Consider the following 17367-nt stretch of genomic DNA (forward strand, 5'->3'; position numbering starts at 1 on the left):
ACCCCAGCTACGGCAGCTTACATCTATATTTCCATTAGCAACACGGGCTCTGGGCTGCTATTTCAGGTGACCGGTGCTGAAGCCAATTCTCCAGCAGTGCTGCGGGGCGGGGGGACAGCAGTTGCATCGGTCTGTCTGCGCTGTCTGGGTGTTTGTACCTTGGGCTGTCATAGTAACAAACCCCAGGAACAGCCTCCCCCTCCGTCACAGCCTCTCGCTAGGGCGTCACGGGACGGTCAGTGATAAACCCCTGCTCCGGCCTGGGCTGCGGACAGATGTGCGGTGCTGCAGCGTCTAAAATGCAGGTTCTGCTTTGCACCCAGCTGGAGCGTGAAGCTTCTCCGGCCAGCGAAAGCCCAGACGTGTCCCCTCCTCAGCCGGGACGGGGATGGGGAGCGGGTGCTTTCCCCGGCTGCGGGAGGGGATCCCGCAGTCCCCGCTAAGCCCCTGAAAATCCACACTGGGTACAGGGAAACCTGAGACTCCCACCTGGCCCTGGCCCGGCCGTGCACCGCCAGGATCCCTGCCCGCTTTCCCTGCCAGTTTTCCTCTTCTGAGCTCTTAAAATAATCCCTGCCTCTTTGAGGTGCCAAAAGCGTTTGTACCGGCCCGGCTCCAGGGCCCGATGAAGCGGGTGGGGAGGAAGGGGGCGAGGGGGCAGCAGGGGTAGAACAGGGAGTCAATGTGCGCAGCACGCAGCAGAGGTGCGGCTGCCCTGCAGCTCTCCGACTCTCTTTAAAGGAGTAAAGTGCTGAAGGTCGCGCCGCCCGTGCCCCACAGCCCGGCTCCCCGCCGCCTCCGTCCCCTGGTGCCAGGATCTGCTGCGCCGCTGGGCCATGGAGGAGCGGGTGCAGGAGGAGGTGCCGGCAGCCCAGCGCACAGGTCAGTCCTCGGGCGTGTGGCTCCAGAGCCAAGATCGTGCCAGGCTCTTCCCAGGCCAGAGGAAGCCGCCGGGACCTGTCCGGCCGTTCCTCCGGGAGGACAGCTGTCCTCGGCTGCTCCTTCAGCCTAAGAGCACTTACAGATGTCAGTAACGTCTCTTGGTGACGGTCCCCGCAGGAGGCCACCACCCCGTGAGGGAAGGAGAGGTGTTCAACACGCGATACCAGGCTCTGCGCAAGCTGGGCTGCGGCGCTTTTGCCACCGTCTGGCTGTGCCAGGACACGAGGTGAGGGGCTGACCGCCTTTCGGGGAGGTGGGAAGGGGTGGGTGATCTCCTGGGCGGGACCAGGGGTTTCTGCCCCTCGCGCAGGAGCAGCAGTGCCGGCCTGGGAGCACAGCGGCATCCCCGGGGCACGGGGCAAGGTTGGTGGGGTGCAATGAGCAGATCTGATCCCTGGAAACAAAAGAACATAAATGAGGTGGGATCGGCCCTTGCTCTGCGTTTGCTCTTCTCATTTAGCCCCTGCGGTGTCCGTGCTCTGCCTTTTTCTCTCCAGCCCCTTTCTGGTCCCCGGGGCAGCTGTGCTGCCAGATGCCGGCCGCCTCGCCAGGAGGGATGCCCACGGGCCTGGCGTGCTGCAGATCAAGGGCAAGGCTGGCTGCAGGAGGGCAGCCCCCGCCCGCGGAGCCCAGGGCTGGGTGGCTGGGAGAAGAGGAGGTGCTGCTGGTTGGGGCCACACTGGCATGCGTTGGCTGGCAGCTGTGATTCGTTTCCCAGGAGGAAGAAACACGTAGCTGTGAAGGTCCTGAAAAGCCGGGAAGGCTTTGCTGAGGCTGCCCAGGACGAGGTCGCTCTCCTCCGCTGCGTAGGTATATTCTGGGGCTCTGTGCTTTGCTCCGCGGGGATGGCCACCGAGTTCAGGTCTGAGTACCAGCCTCATCATCCCTCCTCCCTCCAGGTCTCAGGCTGAGGAGCTAGGTGGGGCACAGAAAACAAAAAAACAAGTTAGATAATTAATGGAAATCGCCTTTGCTCAGCACTGGCCTCTGAAACGGGCACCTTCTCCTTCCTCCTGTCCTACTGGGACCTGCTGGCTGTGTCCCACTTGCCCTTTCAGCCCGTTTCTTTCAGCTGAGACCAAAATCCAGTAAATTGGAGGAACCTGCAGAAAGATAAGGCAGATAACCAAGAGAAAAAAGTGGTAATGTTCTTAAGTAGGAGATGGGAGCGCGTCCACTGTATTTGTGTCATCCCCAGCTCAGAGGGCATTGCTCTATCACAACGCTGATACTGAAGTAAAAGGAAATATCTGCAAAAAAAAGAAAAAAAAAAAGCAGGGTGTAGCAAAAATATAATAAACCTCTGAAGTCAGAAAGCTTCCTCCTGCCTTTGCTGATGGCTGTGGTAATGAGGTGCCCGTATCTGGGTCTGAGCTAGTTGCCTTTGAAGGTGGCTTGACCTGCTAGTTCTAGAAAGCTCGTGGTTACAGTTCTTGGAGTTTGCCTAAATACAAAGTTACATCAGCTTCAGATGAGTAAAAGCCGTGAAATTTTGCATTTCAAATTACTCCGAGGCCTTTCTCCAACAGGTTTGAGAAAGGTTTAGTTCACGCCTGTAAATCTGTAGGCCCTGTCCAAAGGGACAGGAGCCAGACTTTGTGGTGCAAGAGAAAGTACCGAGTGGCACTAACGGAATGAAATCAGAGGGCTGCTTTTCTACACATCAGCACAATCCTGCCTAGAGACCAAGCCGTACTCTTAATTTATTACTAATTCTCTCTGAAAGCCTCGCCTTCCATTCAGCAGAGGATAGCTGGTTCCCAGGGCTGTTCCCACCAGCAGAAGGTGGTCGGTGCCTGCGGAGCTGCCAGGAGAGGCGATCTGGTCCCCCCTGCTTCCACGGCTGCTCGCCTCTGCCGTGCCAGCACAAACCTCCCGGCACTGCTGCAGGCGCATCCGGCAGCTGCACAACACGCCAAGCCAAAATCCCGACAGTTACGGCTGTGAAGAGAAAGAAAAGTACGAATTGCTGTACCGGGATCCGTGCTCTGTGGGAGCAAGCTCCTGATACACCTCGCCACGCGGGTGTGCGGGGCTGGTGCGAGAGCTGGGGGTACCGTAGCACCCATGCTCGGGCAGACCGGGGGTTCACCCAGCCCAGCACCCTGGGCCAGCAGCAGATATCCAGACGGGTGTAGGGACAAGCTAAGCGCAGGGTGCTGCTCCCACTGAACGCTCCCCTGGCCTACAGCACTTTCCAGCTGGACGTTTCTTGGGCCAAGGGCGAGGTCTGTTGGGGCAGTAATTCTCAGTGGCTTTACCTTCAAGAGACCTGCGGGCTTCAGCATCCGCAGCCCCCTGTGACAAGAACTGCCACCCGTTACCCACGGCCTGCGCGAAGACCCAGCTCCTCTGCTTTGTTTCTGAACCTCCCAAGCGCTAGGTTTGATGCCCCCTGGTTCTTGTACGAAAGATCGGTGTTCAGCCCCTCCGCCACCACTCCGTCTCCTATAGATCTCTGCAGTACTTGCCCGTAGCCAACCCTTTTTCAGCCCAAAGAAGCCTGCTTCGCTGGGTTCCTCCAGACATGGAAGCTGCTCTCTACCCCGCTAGGAGAGAGAGCCTTCGAGTGGCCGAAGACAACCGCAAGGTCTCTGTCTCTCTGCAACCCCTTACGAGAACCTGCTGAAGGGAAGGTGTGGGTTTTAAAAGGCGACATCCCAACCTGCAGCTCTCAGCCGGGGAGGGACAGGGCCATCCCCGCTCTGAGGACAAGGAGCAGAGGCTGCAGAAGGGCGAAGGAAATGGACAGCCATTGCTTCTGGGAGCAGGGAGCTGTGGTCTGGGGGGAATCCCCTTCCAGCACAAGCAGGAGCACTTTCTGGGCCTGCGTGGGACAGAGCAAGCAGCGGGAAGTGCGCTACCCGCTATGAGCAGGATCGGTTTGTGTTATTCGGACACGGTGAGGGTGATGGTCCCACCTGGTCAAGAGCTAGACTACACACAGAAACTCATTCCTTGGTAACAGACTCTGCTTGGGTGTTTGGAGCCTGGTTTTGCTGATGCTGTTTTCATGGGATTTGTCATGGAGTGCCAACTCCTGGAAGAGAAACTCTGTAGAACGGAATAAAACGGGTACAAGATGTCCTGGTGCATCTATCTGTCTCTAATTGCAGCTTTCTTGGAATCCTCCCCCTCAGGTGAGCAGTATGAAGAAGAAGGACCGGGCAGGAGAAAACATCGTCTGTCTGTTAGACGACTTCAGAATGATTGGAGAGAACGGCTTCCATATCCTTCTGCTGAGAGTGCTGCAGCTCTGGGTCCGCAAAGCCTGGGCTTGCCTGGGAGGGTCGCAGGATGGTGTAAAACCGAGGAGGATGAGCAGGGCAGTCGCTGGACCGGGGCACGTGGAGGTGGCTGGAGGGGAGAGGCTGGATAAGGAGATATTTGGCTGCTCTGGTGAAGGGCAAAAGCCTGGCGGTAGCATTTTCTCTCTGTTAGTGAATCCCTGACTCTTTCCCACATGCGTGCCTGGTATTTGAGGCGCTGGGCCCTTCCCTGCGATGCCTGATGGGTAACTACGCAGCCCAGGGACTGCCTTTGCCTTTTGTGAAAAAGGCTTTACAGCAGGTGAGAACTTAGCTGGAACGGGGTGAGGGCACCCAGGGGCTGTTGGCTGGGGGACGTGCCGTAGTCTTCATCCTGGGGTCGTCTGCCATGAACTCCATGACTGCGTCTGCAAAGAAAGGGACAACACCGAGTGAGTGCCCAAGGCGTGCGTGTTTTAAGGAAAAGAGTAACTCTTTCTGCTCAGAGCCAACTCTTCCTTCATCCCCTGTAAGGATGTGGCGTGCTGATCAGATTGTGAAAACCGAGTTTCTTGTGCATCGGCTGGGAATAGCTAAGGAATGGGGAACCCGAGAGAGGCCTCAGAACAGTTAAAATGACATTTTGCCTCTCGTGCTGAGATTTATCAGAAGTCTGCACGCTTGCCAAGACGAAGATCTGCCACCCTGATTCCTGTGCCCTTCTAGGGACACTAAGAAGGAAAACCATTTCCTCCTGCTTTCTGGAGTAGCTGCTTCTGCCTCTAAAGAAGCTCCACCAACACCCGAATAAGTTGCACAAAAAAGCAGTGGCATTAAGCTATGTGCCCCATTTCACACCCAAGCCTTTTGCTTGATCCATTCCCTTATCTGCTGTAATTGTAAAATCTCGGAATCCTCTTTCCCCTTCAGATCAGCACTGGGGCAGTATTTACTTCTGATTCATTCCAGTTTAGCTATTTAAATCTTTCCCCGTGTTTCACAGTTACCATTTAAGGTTGGTATTTCCCCGGGGCTGGTGTTCAGCCCAGAATAGAATTTGATAATACAGAGAATATTTGCCAGCCCTTTATGTCTGACCAGAGTGTTTAAAAAAAAAAAATATAAATCTCCCGGCAGCGTTTTCGCTGTTATTGATTTCTGATAGCGCCTGCTTCTCTCTGGTAGGCGTTGTTTCTCTCTCCCCCGTGACAGGCCAGCTCTCCTTGCTCCGCCACGAGCCGTCCTTTCCCTACATGGCTCTCCTGCACTACCCTTAAGTCCTCTCTACGCGCACTCGCTCATCGTCTCTGCCTCCTCCTGTCTGGGTTATGCTGCGTACAAGGTCTTTCCTTGTACGACGGGACGCCCTCCCGTGCCATCTCACTCTAGAAGCGGCCCCAACTTCCATTCGCATCATCACTGGCAGGAGGGCACGGTGGCCCGAGGACGTCACAGATGCATGAAGAAGAGTGGTTTTTTGGGAGAAAGTTCAGCTTTGTGATCGTAATGCCTCGTCGTAGCCCTAGCCTCTTTCCACCTCTCCGGGCTTGCCCATCCATGCTGATACTTGTGTATTTTCACGCTGCCTTCTGCTGCCTGTCACCCCCACCGCCCCCAAACAGCCCCTTCCCCGCCGGGCTCCCCGGGCCCCCGCTCGCTCGGCGCGCGGGGCTCCGGCACCCGCTCCTCCGGCCGCCTCTTGCGACGAAACCCCTCGTGCCTGCTCCCGCAGGGCCACCCCGACCAACGTCACCGCTCCGCTGGCTGCCCCTCCAGCTTAGCACAGGGCACTCGCTCCGCAGAAACAATTTATTGCAGATCGTTCTCATCAGATCCCCCTTTCTTCGATGCCAGAACGTCCACAACTCGCGCATCTACCGTGCCCGACTGCCCTGGGAGCTGCCGGGGCGGGGAGGCGGCGGGGACCCGCGCGTTGCTGACTTTCGCTGCCCGCTCGCCCAGGTGCTGGCGGGGCTGCACTTCCTGCACCAGCGCTGCCGCATCATCCACGCGGACATCAAACCGGAGAACGTCTTGCTCTACGGACGCGACAAAAGCCTCCGAAGGCTTCTGCCCGACACGCTCGACTGCGGCCAGAGAACAGATTTGAGGCTAAAGGGACCAGGTGAGCGCTCCAGGGTTGTTTTTTTTTAACAAAAGGGACTTAGGTGTTTGTTGCCAGGAGGGAAACGGAAAGGTAGCGGGTACAGATATCTTAGGAAAATTTCACATCTCCTGCAGTGGCCAGTACAAAAGAATACGGCCGGCTTAGGCTGCTGCTGAGCCTCTCCTAGCTCTGCTTAATACAAACATCAGGCTGAGCGGCTACAAGCTACTCAAGGCATCTCCAGAAAGGCGGTCTGGCTGGTAGGTTTGTGTGGAGGACGACTACAGATCGCAGGCGTCCGTTAACAGCCCCGCCACGACCTCGGGGCTCGGCCTTATGGCTTTAGGTACAGGATAGTTCCCTTGTGTCTGGCGTTTTCAGCCACGGAAAGTTTGACACGCTTGATCACAAAGCTGTATGACGTTTCTGCTCTTTATTTCCCCTGTTTCTGAGGTTTGTGGGAGACTTGGATGTACTGCTAATTTTCAAGGCCTTTTGAGACATCATTTATTTGCAGAGAATGGGGTGAATACTGAGTAAGACTCAGGGCTGGAGAGTTTCTTGAGAGATCAGCTCATCTCCCAGCAATGAGACCCTTTATCGCTGTTCTCCCACAAGCATTTCTCCCACGACGGTGCTGTTTTGTCTCAAACTCCGGGGCAATCGGGGAATGCTAAATTAGTGACTATGAGCCTTGCTTGGAGCAGAAAGGCAGAATATTAGGCACAGACTGACAGCTCGCTGTAAAGCAGTAAACCAAAAAAATTACCCTTTTCCAGGGTCCTATGGAAACGTAACCCTTAGGGTGCTTGCCAAGCAGGCTGTGCCCGAGGTCCGCGGAAGCCGGGATCGCTGAAGGCTAAGGAGGCACGACGGATGTTTTTTGTGTCCGACTCGTGCTGGCGGGATGTGATGTGATGCGCTCTGCTCTGGGCGCACGGGAATTTATCCTCGGCGCCAGAGGAACCTTGCAGCAGGACAGGAGCACGCGGTCACACCGCTCCACTCCAAGCTACCGTCCTCCCAAACGTCCTCTTAGATTTTGACTGGATGCCAGCTCTTCCTTTGTGTTTCCTCGAAAGAGGTGGCATTTTATGGATGATAAAAAGCATTTTAGGACGTTTTAGGCTGAAACACTTTAAAGGCAGGCATACGTGCCTCTCCTGTGGTAAGTGATGCATACCCATCGGTTTGGAAAGACCTGATTTCTCCCTGTCCTTTCCATCTAGGAGGTGATCTTGGCAATCAATTGGAAGAATCGGATTTAATGAGCATAGAAGTGAAAATCGCAGATCTGGGCAGCGCGTGCTGGACAGTGAGTCTGCTCCGAGCCTCAATCCCGTGACAATGCGGGACGTCGCGTGTTTCTTTCCACCCCACCCCGCGTGTCCGGCCTTCCACAGCTGAACAGCTCTTTCAGCGTGCTGGAGAGATGCCGATTTGGGGGGTGTGTGTGTCTGTTCAGCACTCCCAGCTCAGAGCTGGGCCCTGTACTCCCGGAGACGCTGTCAACTTTGGACGTTTCTTCAGCTTGCAGTTAGTCCCTACAATTAGAAATTCAAAACCGTGTTGGGCGCGAGGTATTTGTTGGGAGATAAATGCACCCTGGTGTCAGCAGGGCCGACAACGCGCCCGCCGTGCCCCGCGCGGGGTTTAGTACCCGTACTCAGTTCTGCCCCGCCGCGTCCTCCTCGCTGCGCGGGAAGCTTGGGACCACAAGCCTCGCTGTTACTCCTTTACGGACGCTAACCAAAGGGAGTGTGTTTCTGTTTCAGTACAAGCCTTTTTCCAAGGAGATACAGACCCAGCCATACCGTGCCCTGGAAGTGCTTCTTGGATTAGACTACGGCACTCCTGCGGATATCTGGAGCACGGGCTGCCTGGTAGGACTGGGGACGACGCTGTGCGCGCACGGGAGGTGACACTGACAGGCCCGGGGCAGCGTCTCCTCGGCACCCACCTACACCCGCTGTGCGCGGAGCAAGGCTTCCTTGCTGAGAAGCAGCAAGGGGCCGTCTGCGCTCATTCACTTCGGATCGAAAGCATGCTGCTGCTAAAATTCGCTCTTAATTAAAGCTCTTAGGTAATTCACGCTCCATGTATGTTAACTCAGAGGCTTGACTGCATCAGGCACGTACTGCTTTTCGTCCTGATGGAGCTAAAGGTGCTGCTTCACCACGGAACAGATCAAAGCAGTCTGAAGATTTCCGTATTTTAGGATCGGTTTTGTGTGATAGCAAGGGAAATTGGTACTATCAGAGTTAACGGGGGGAAAAAACCTCCAGGTAATTAGTGAATTAACAATGCTACTTCATTTTTAGGCGTTTGAAATGGCAACTGGGGAGCGTCTATTTGATCCTCAACCTGGGAAATATTTCTCCAGAGATGATGGTAGGACTCCATCAGTTTTATTCATTTCAATGACAGAAGCGTCACAATCTTTGTACCTAGGTGTGCTTTCCCTCCCTCTGTCTAGATCATGTCGCTCGTATCATTGAACTCCTGGGAAGAATTCCTCCTCAAATTGCTTTCTCCTGGAACAAGTCAACAAAATTTTTCAGCAGGCCAGGTAAGAATTGGTGTATGGACGTTTACTCTAAAAATCACTGTGGATCTCCGACACGCTCCTGCTCAGCTCACACCGAAACCCCCCCAAAGTTACCTTACACAACGCGGGCTACAAGCAGGGACAGAAGCGGAGATTTCCTGGAGAGCAGTGACGCTCCCTGCCCTGCCCACCTTCGCAATCCAGGAGCGTTCCAGGGACGAACGCAAAATCCTGAAAAATGGTCATAGCAAACACCCAACAGGGAAAACATTTCCGTTCTCCTTTGGATTGGGGGAGAATGGAAATAGGGGCAGGGAATAGCTACGTGCCAGGAAGGCTGACGAGTGCGTAACTGGCTGGATTGCGCCCCTTCACTGGCAGAGAACGATGACGGTCAGGAATGGGGCGCTCATATCCTTCCAACGCGGCTGCTATATTACTCTTCTGACCCAACTGTAACATCTCTTCTGTTTTACTCCCCCCACTTCCTTCCCCTTTGACTCATCAGGCTTGAAATCCTTGTCTTTGACTTCAAGGCACCACACGCCGCCATCCTCCTGCAATTTAGCCCATCATCCCCTTTCTCTGCTCTCACGCTCACCAGCCGCACAGCCCCAGCCCACCCGCAACTCGTTCACTGCCGAGCACCAGCCCCGTGCTGCGGCTCAACAAGCACCTCCCTCCCCGTTCGCATCCTTCGCTCACCCTTATTCCTTCTACGGTGCTCAAAAGAAATGAGTCAAAACTAGTTCTTCATAGAATCACAGAACGCTTTGGGATGGAAGGGACCTTTAAAGGCCGCCCAGTCCGTCCCCCTGCAATGGGCAGGGACATCTACAACCAGATCAGGGCGCTCAGAGCCCCGTCCAACCCAGCCTTGAACGTTTCCAAGGATGGAGCGTCTCCCACCTCTCTGGGCAACCCCTTCCAGCGTTTCACCACCCTCATTGTAAAAAATTTCTCCCTTATATCCAGTCTGAATCTACCCCCTTTTAGTTTAAAACCCTTACCCCTTGTCCTATCGCAACAGGCCCTGCTAAAAAGTCGGTCCCCATCTTTCTTACAAGCCCCGTTTAAGTATTGAAAGGCCATTCTTGTTCTATATTCATCCTCCGTGTGAACCGAGCCGGCCTGACCCGAATCGCTCCGTTTACACCATGTACCCCTGGGGACAAGGCCAGCTTCTGGGTCAGTCGCGGGAATCCTCTGGGCCCCAGGGAGCTCGTAGGTACAAAACGCATTAAACGTTAGTGTCCGGTGAGCCCCGGCAGCGACGGGGCCCGACGCCTTCGTGCGGGCGGGCAGAGGGAAGAGGCAGCGATGGCTCCGGCAGGGCTGTTCTGGGAGCGCTGCGTTCGCTCTCGGCACGTTCTCCTCTCGGAAAGCGCCCAGGAGCGGGGAGACTGGACATTAGCTTGGAAAGATGGATTTCTGAGAAACACCCGAGGGCCAAACCTGCGAGGGGCAGGCGAAGCTTGCGGGGAGGAGGGCTGCGAGGCGAAGGGGTCCCTCAGGACGGCGCGGAGCGGCGGCCCCTCGGCCCTGCGAGGGGACTGAGGGTCCTGCGCTGCCGCTGTCTTTGCCAGGCGCCCTGCTGCGGATCTCCAGGCTCTGCCCCCGCAGCCTCCACAGCCTGCTGGCGGACAGACACCGCTGGCCACACCACCGCCTTCTTCCCTTCGCCGCCTTCCTCCTGCCCGCCCTGCACTACGCGCCCCACCGCCGCGCCACGGCCGCCCAGTGCCTGCAGCACGCCTGGCTCGCCGCCCCGTGACCGGCCCCTCGCCGCCCCCCCGCCCCGGACGGAGCCGCCTCTCCCCTCCCGCAGCTCTGCGGACCCCGCCGACTCCCTGCGGGCCCGCCCGAGCGGGGGGCGGGCCGCCACGGCGGGGGGCGGCGGGCGCTGCGCACAAGATGGCGGCGGGGCCGGGCCGCCCCTCAGGCAGGCGCCGGCGGCTCCTCGCCCTCCCGCCCGCCCGCCCGCCCGCCGCCCCCGGTACGGCCTCTCCCGAGCGACCCCGGTGGTCGCCGCCGCCCGCTCCGGCTTCGTTCCGCAGCTCCTCGGACTCCCTTCGCCTTCTTCAAGCGTCCCTTTAGTTGGCGTAGTCCGCACGCAGCGTTAATTGGCAGCAGTAATTAACGTCCGGCGGTCTCCGAGTCCGTCGGGCTGCCCGAGCGGCGGGCAAGGGCGGGGAGGGCCCGGCAGGGCGGCCGGTAGCTCCGCGGAGCCGCTCCGCATCCTCTCAACGCAGAGGCGGCACCGCGGCACCCGCCCAGCGCCGCAGCGTCCCTCCCCGCCCGCCTCGGCCCGGGGCTCGGCCTCCCGCACCCGCGCCCCTCCTTCCCGCCGAGAGGCCGCCCCTCCGCCTCACGCAGCCGGCCCCGCGGCTTCACCGCCCGACGCCCTTTGTCTGGGGGCTCCGGGGAGGGAGCACCCGCCGGCTCCGGCCTCCGGCGCGGCGCTGCCACCTCTCCCCGCTGCCCCCGGCCTGCGAGGGGGGGCGCGGAAGGCGGCGGTCCCGCCCCCCGCTCGCCTCAGCGGGGCCCCCCGGGGAAGCCGAGCAGCTCCGTGGCGGGGCGGCCTTCCCCTGACGGGACCCCGGCCCGCCGGCCGCCCCCCCCCCCCCGCCCCGCGGCGCGGACGTGCGGAGCGGCAGGCCCCGGCGCATGCGCGGCGGCGCCGGCTACCGCCCAGGAATCCCGGCCGCCCGCGCCGCCCCTTCGCTCTGCCACGTGTCCCGACGCGGGAGTTACCCCGCGGAGCGCGGCGCCGCCGCCCCCGCCCCTCGGCACGTAGCGCGACTCGGCCGGCAGCCGCTGTCGCAGCCCCCCTTCTTCTTCCTCCTCCTCCTCCTCCCCCCCGCCGACTGGCAGCTCCGCGCACCAATGGGGCGCCGGCACCGTGGGGCGAGCGGCGGGGCGGACGCGCGGCTCCCAATGAGGCGGGAGCGAGGGCGGGGCGGGGAGGTGAGACCACCAATGGTAAGAGCGGGTGGGTGGGGCGCTAGCGGCGGCGGGCGTCCCGGAGGGGCGGGGCGTAGAGCCGTGGCAGCCAACGGGGAGCGGGAGTGGGCGTGTCCGGGGCGCCCCTGGCGCCGGCGCCGGGGATCCCCGTGCGCCCAGTGCCGTTTCCGCCCGGCCTGAGGAGAAGCCGCCGCTACTGCTGCCGGGGGGAGGGGCTGGCGCCGCGGCCGCTGCCGAGGGCTCGCTCCCGCCGGCTGCCCAGGAGACGCCGTGGCGCTGAGCCGGGCCTAGTGCCGCGCGGGGGCCCGGGGAACGGGCCGGCCAGGTAGGCGCGGACGGGCGGGGACCGGCTGTGCCCGGTGGCGGGGCTGGCGGGAGGGAATGCTGGGGCGGGCGGGCGGCCGCGGGGGGCTCCCGGCGCGGGTCGCGGCCTGGCGCTCCGCCCTGTCGTGCCTCGGGGGCCCGGGCGTCAGGGCCCTGAGGCGGCGGTGGGGCAGGGGCCAGGGAGGCCCGGCCCGACGCGACCCGGCGGGGGAGGCCCGGCCCGGCCCGGCCCGGCCCGGCCCGGCGGCGCGGGCCATCATGGCGGTCCCGGTGGTGCGCGCCTGCCCGCGGCGGCCGGGCTCGGGCCGGTGCGGGGTCGGGCCCGGCCGCGGGGCTTTGTCGGTGGAGGCGAGCGCCGGGGAAGCCCCGCTGTAGGCTGGCCTCCTCCGCTCCCCGTTCCCCCCCGCCGCCCTTATTGTCCCGGGGGGGGCCTCGGGGGTCGTTGTCCGTCTCGGGGCAGCCTCCTCCGGGCCGCCGCTGCCTGCCGCCGCTGCCCGCCCCGAGCCGCCGGCCCCTCCGGGCCTCGGGGGGAGGCGGTGTTTGACCTGCATTTTCTGCTTTCTCATGGTGCCCGTGCGGCGTTCTTCCCCCCCATAACCCCCGCTCCCGGCCCGCCCGCCGCCGGGGGCCGCAGCCCGGATCCTCCCGCATTTCCCCGTCCGTCACGCGTGGCCGCTGCGGGGTGCCTTCCCCCGCCGCCCTCCCCGCGCCCCGGCCCCGCGCCTCTCCCCCGCCGTTTTCTCTCCCCCGGCAGCCGGCAAGGTCACCGTCGCCCCGGCGGTTCGTCCTTGGGTGCCGGTGACCGGAGTTCACCGCCGGGGTCGGGCGGGGAAGCGGCGGCGGGCAGCGCCTCGCCGTCCCCGGGGGAAGGGACGGAGGCGAGGTGCGAGGCCGCGTGTGGCCCCGTGGAAGCGGGTGTAGCGGCGTGGGGCGGGGGGTGCTGGGGCCCTGGCCCTGGTGGAATGGGAGCGGAGGGTTGAGGGGGCCGGTGCCGCCCCTCGTGTGAAGGATGCGGCTGGGTCTCGAAGAACTTGATGTTGGTGTCCGATGGTGCGCCGGTACGTGGTGGATTTCAGACGGTTCCCCCCCCCCCCCCGCCCTGACTGGGTGTTACTGCCATAAGGCAAAACCTAAACCCAGAAAAGGAATTTCCTATTTCTTCGGTAGCAATAGGAGATTCCCCTTTTCACTGGGATAGGAAATACTAGGATTTTTTTTTTTCTTTTCTTCCTGTGGTTGACCCAGGAAGTCATCTTGTCGCCAGCCTTCTGGGTTTTTTTTTTTTTTTTGCTCTGGAGGTGCAGGGAGGAGGGTGTTGCTTTGCTGTGGATCCTGTGGGTAAGCGTTGAAGGCAGTGATAGCAGCTGCTGTTGGCTCTGGAGCTCTGGTTGCTATGAGAGAAGCTTCAGTAGACTTGGCTGCTATCTCTAGGGAAGGACAGCAGAGCAGCCTCCATTAGTGTGGTGGTGGGGAGATGGCTGGCTTGCAGTCAGCAAAGGGCTTTACTTTTCAGGCCGTTTCCACAGGTCCAAAGCAGAAGCGGGGGTATGTTTTGGTCCGGTGAGCCAAAAACACCTACAAGGTGGGTTTCATCGCTGTTCTTGAGTTAATGGAATTGCATTAAAGTGTGGGCTGGAAACCCCGAGTTACCCTTTCCAGATATTTTGGTCCGTGTGAAAAGTAGGACAGTGAGAATTGATATGATCTTCCTGTTAACTGAAGGCTGCAGTCGTGTCTCTTTTGAACTCCAGTCTCCTTTCCAGCCAGTAACAGAGCCAGATGCTTTTCTTATTGTTTGTATGTCTCCTTCCTCCCCTTCCATCGCCTGGGCCCCACTTGCCTTATTGACTGGAATTTCTGCTGTGTGCAGTGGGTGTGTGCAGCAGACACCAGCCTGCTAGTGCTGAGAAGGGATTTTCCATTCACAGACCAGGGAACAGTCAAAATAAAGGCCCGGCTCAACTTTGGGACTGCAAACAGAAAGCGGGGAGAGGAGTTCCCCTCTGCTGCAGAGTAAAATTTATCCTCTGCGCTTCTTAGGCAGTTGTATGTCAAAATGTACAGAAAATGCTGCTCTGCTGTGGAATAGGGAGGTGAAACCTCCTGTGAATAATGGGGAAGATTCCTCTCTTTCGGTTGACTCAAATGCTTGATGAAGGAACAGTTTGCAGGAGGCCATTTTTGACGTGACTATGTATTGTGGAATCTGCCAGCTTCTATCCCCACACTCTGTCTACTTGACTGCAATAGCTTCCTTTTTTTTTTTTTTTTTTTTTAAGGAAGAATGAGCGCCTTTCTTATCTGCTTAACTAACCATTTGGCACTGGCCGCTGTCTGTGTGATATTGTATTGTTGACTTGGAGCTATCAGTGTATTCCAGTGCATTTGTTAAAGATGAAACTGTTAGTTGAGGTATGCAGTATGAGAAATGGGAATACATTAGCATTAGAAAACAACTGCCATCTTTTTAAACTAACGCCTATAATGGGGAGCCCCTTGCCCTGGCCTGAGTTAGCAAACTCAGAATTACTATGAGCTTGAAGCAAAAATTCCAGGACCAGAATAAGGTGAGAGAGATTAAAATATGCCCTTAAATCCGCTTGACTGGCAGCAATCATGTGGTAGATGCCAGACTCTGGGAAGCTCTTATACATGAGGATCTGTAGCACCCAAATTGTATCACGAGGTGGGGTGAGCAACTTTTAACCCACCTAAAAGGCATCCATCACTGGGGCTGAACGTGGTATCTGCTGCCTAGCGTGGAGTGGCAGGACAACGGTAATGAACTGAGGATTTCGTGAGTATGAAAACTAGCTCCTCAGTTTAATAAAATATGGCAAGTGATCTTCATGGCCCTTTAGTCTTTGTTTACAGTCTCTCTCTACGTTGTTTACAGTCTCTCTGTATGTTATAATGGGGAATTAATCCGCTGCCTCGCATCCTGTTGAATAACTGGCACCGCTTTGACAAGGCCCTGGCTTTTCGTTTTACTGTCATATCCCAAGTGACCTGAAAGTAATATTCCTCAGCTAATGTTGTCTGAGATTTCACCACCCCAAGGTGAGGCAGTGAAATCCCATGTATGTTTAAATCCCTTTTTTAGAAGGAGGCCTCAGTTACAGCCAGATCTTATTTTGAAAAGTAATAGGTCAAAGTTGAAAAAAACTCATAGGAGAGAGATGGCATTGAACTGGCATCTCAGAACGTGCAGAAGTTTATGCTCTTTTTTTTTTTTAGGGGGGAGGAATCCAACAACAACTGCTGGTTTAAATTTTCCAGATGTTCCCTGAAGTAAAAAAAAAAAAGGGCATTTTTAATTCAAACTTCCAGGTGCGAAACATGCAAGGGAGAACTAAATGTGTGATGTCCCAGCCATGTAATTTATTAGTCTGACCGTTCTATTCTGTCTCCCATTTTGGGTGATCAGACTTTTACAAACTTGTTTTGAATTATGTGATGAGGTAAAAATATTTCTATCTATTCTGGCAATAGTAAAACAAACAATAATGAGTGTTCAGAGGTTTGAAACTTCAAAATTCATTGGTCTCATGGCAATATTACTGTAAGACAGATGCAGATTTGTGTTCTGACTCTGGTGCTGCTTGGGTGTGTAACTGAAATCTTGCCAGTGAAATCTCATGTTGTGTGCAGCATATAAGAAAGGTTGCAGTTGGCAAAGTTGTGGGGGTTTTTTTTTGTATATACAAGATGTAGTAGCAGTACTTGAGTTGAAAGTGTTAAATGTATGTTTAAATGTATAGCACGTGAGATATTAAGTCTCGGTTGCCCCTATGAAACTTAAGCTGCTGTTTGATTTTACAATAAAGGCTTTGCTGCATTTTACTTGTCTACTTAGTTTTTTCTCTTCCAAATTAAAAAAAAAAAAAAAAAAAAGCTGTGGATGTTAAAGCTGTTACAGCTTCTACAGCCAGTCTTTGACTTCCATGACTGACTTGTGGCAAGAGTTAGCGCACAGTAAGTTTGCACTTACATTGTTAGGGACAGTTTTGTATAAATCTTTCTTAGCCTAAACCTTTCACTTATTTTGATCGTGGAAAAAGCCCCAGACTGTAATGCAGCAAGAGTTCAACATCTTGAAACTGTGGGAGCTGAGGGTTTTTTCCCCACTTTTTTCCTTAATTCCTTATTGAAGTTGCTGGGGGTTTCTTGGGTTTTTTCTTCACAGGATTTGCTATTTTGGTGGCAATTTTCCAGTATTCCTGTAGCAAATCAGCCGAGCAGCGGCCCCTGTCCCTGCTGAGCAGGGAGAATGTGCAGTGCTCCTGGCCTCCCCGCTGAGCTCACGCAGGGGTGGGACTTGCTAAGCTGCTGAAATAGCAGCTAATGCCCACTGAGCATGCTGAGAAACAGTTTTTCAACTGCACCTAGTTTAAATTTTTTTTTCTTCTGTAATTAGTCAAGATGCTCTTTGTCCTCGAGGATGATCTACGTGACAAATCAGGAGATTCTTGTTCATCGTCCCCCTTCCCCCCGGCCCGTGCTAGAGGTGAAGTATTATTTTCCTGTTACAAAAATAGCTAAAGGGATTTTTCCCCCATTTCAGCTGATGAGTCTAAACTTGAAAAGCTGTAGCCTAAAAGAAGAAATCTGCGGCGAATAATAGCCCTAACTCTAGTTTTTGTTGCCACAAGCCGTACAGGAGCGTCAGTATTGTTGCTTAAATAGTAAATCTGCAACTTTCTGATCCTTAAATCTAATTTAAATGCTTAAACAGTAGAACAAATAAATTATATTTTTAAATAATAAATTTGAGAAAGAAAAGCTTTCTTGGTGAGTTTTATTTTCCTCCTACCAAACACGCACAAACCCCAATTATTTTAATGAGCAATATGGGAAATACTCAGCAAAATGTACTGATGGGCTCAGACTTCAAGGTGGAAAAATGTGGGAGGACTTGTCAGCAGTTTGAGTGGCAAGCTTTTAGTGAGCAGGAGAAGTAATTTCTTTTGTGGTCAGGAATCTCATAGTCCCACGTTCACCAAACATGAAGAAAAAAGCGGGAACGAAGAGGGAGGAACACAGAAGAGTGGCATTGAGAAATAGTCAGGAATTTGGCTTTCAGAGTGAAGTTTAGAAGTGATCTGTTGTTTATGCTAAAGTTTAATCCTTATAAACTTGATAACGTAGACAGGTCTTGCATTCCTCCCCGAGGGTCACGGAAGGGCTAAGTTTAGCAAAGGGGAGGTATCCCAAGCAGTCACATCTATGCAGTT

The 17367-nt window shown here is 56.3% G+C and overlaps 2 protein-coding genes across 8 annotated transcripts in view; both read left to right on the top strand.

Moving 5' to 3' along the window:
• Positions 1–836: 836 nt before the first annotated feature.
• On the top strand, positions 837–10635 carry LOC309594829 (SRSF protein kinase 3-like; the record flags this gene model as incomplete). Its single annotated transcript, XM_082321233.1, has 11 exons — positions 837–882; positions 1060–1168; positions 1661–1748; positions 4083–4187; positions 4426–4512; positions 6153–6315; positions 7527–7612; positions 8073–8180; positions 8619–8688; positions 8774–8866; positions 10432–10635. The coding sequence occupies 11 exons, from the start codon at positions 837–839 to the stop codon at positions 10617–10619; spliced, it is 1143 nt and encodes a 380-aa protein (XP_082177359.1). The 3' UTR covers positions 10620–10635.
• Positions 10636–11978: 1343 nt separating this feature from the next.
• Positions 11979–17367, top strand: part of SETD5 (SET domain containing 5) — a 68769-nt gene continuing 63380 nt past the window's right edge. For all 7 annotated transcript variants that reach the window (XR_014229119.1, XM_082321051.1, XM_082321052.1 and 4 more), the window contains exon 1: positions 11979–12134. The gene's annotated coding sequence lies outside the window, so the exon portion shown is untranslated. The remainder of the gene's footprint in view (positions 12135–17367) is intronic.

Source organism: Platalea leucorodia, assembly GCF_965183815.1.
Source record: "Platalea leucorodia genome assembly, chromosome: 9".
Classification (NCBI taxonomy): Eukaryota; Metazoa; Chordata; class Aves; order Pelecaniformes; family Threskiornithidae; genus Platalea; species Platalea leucorodia.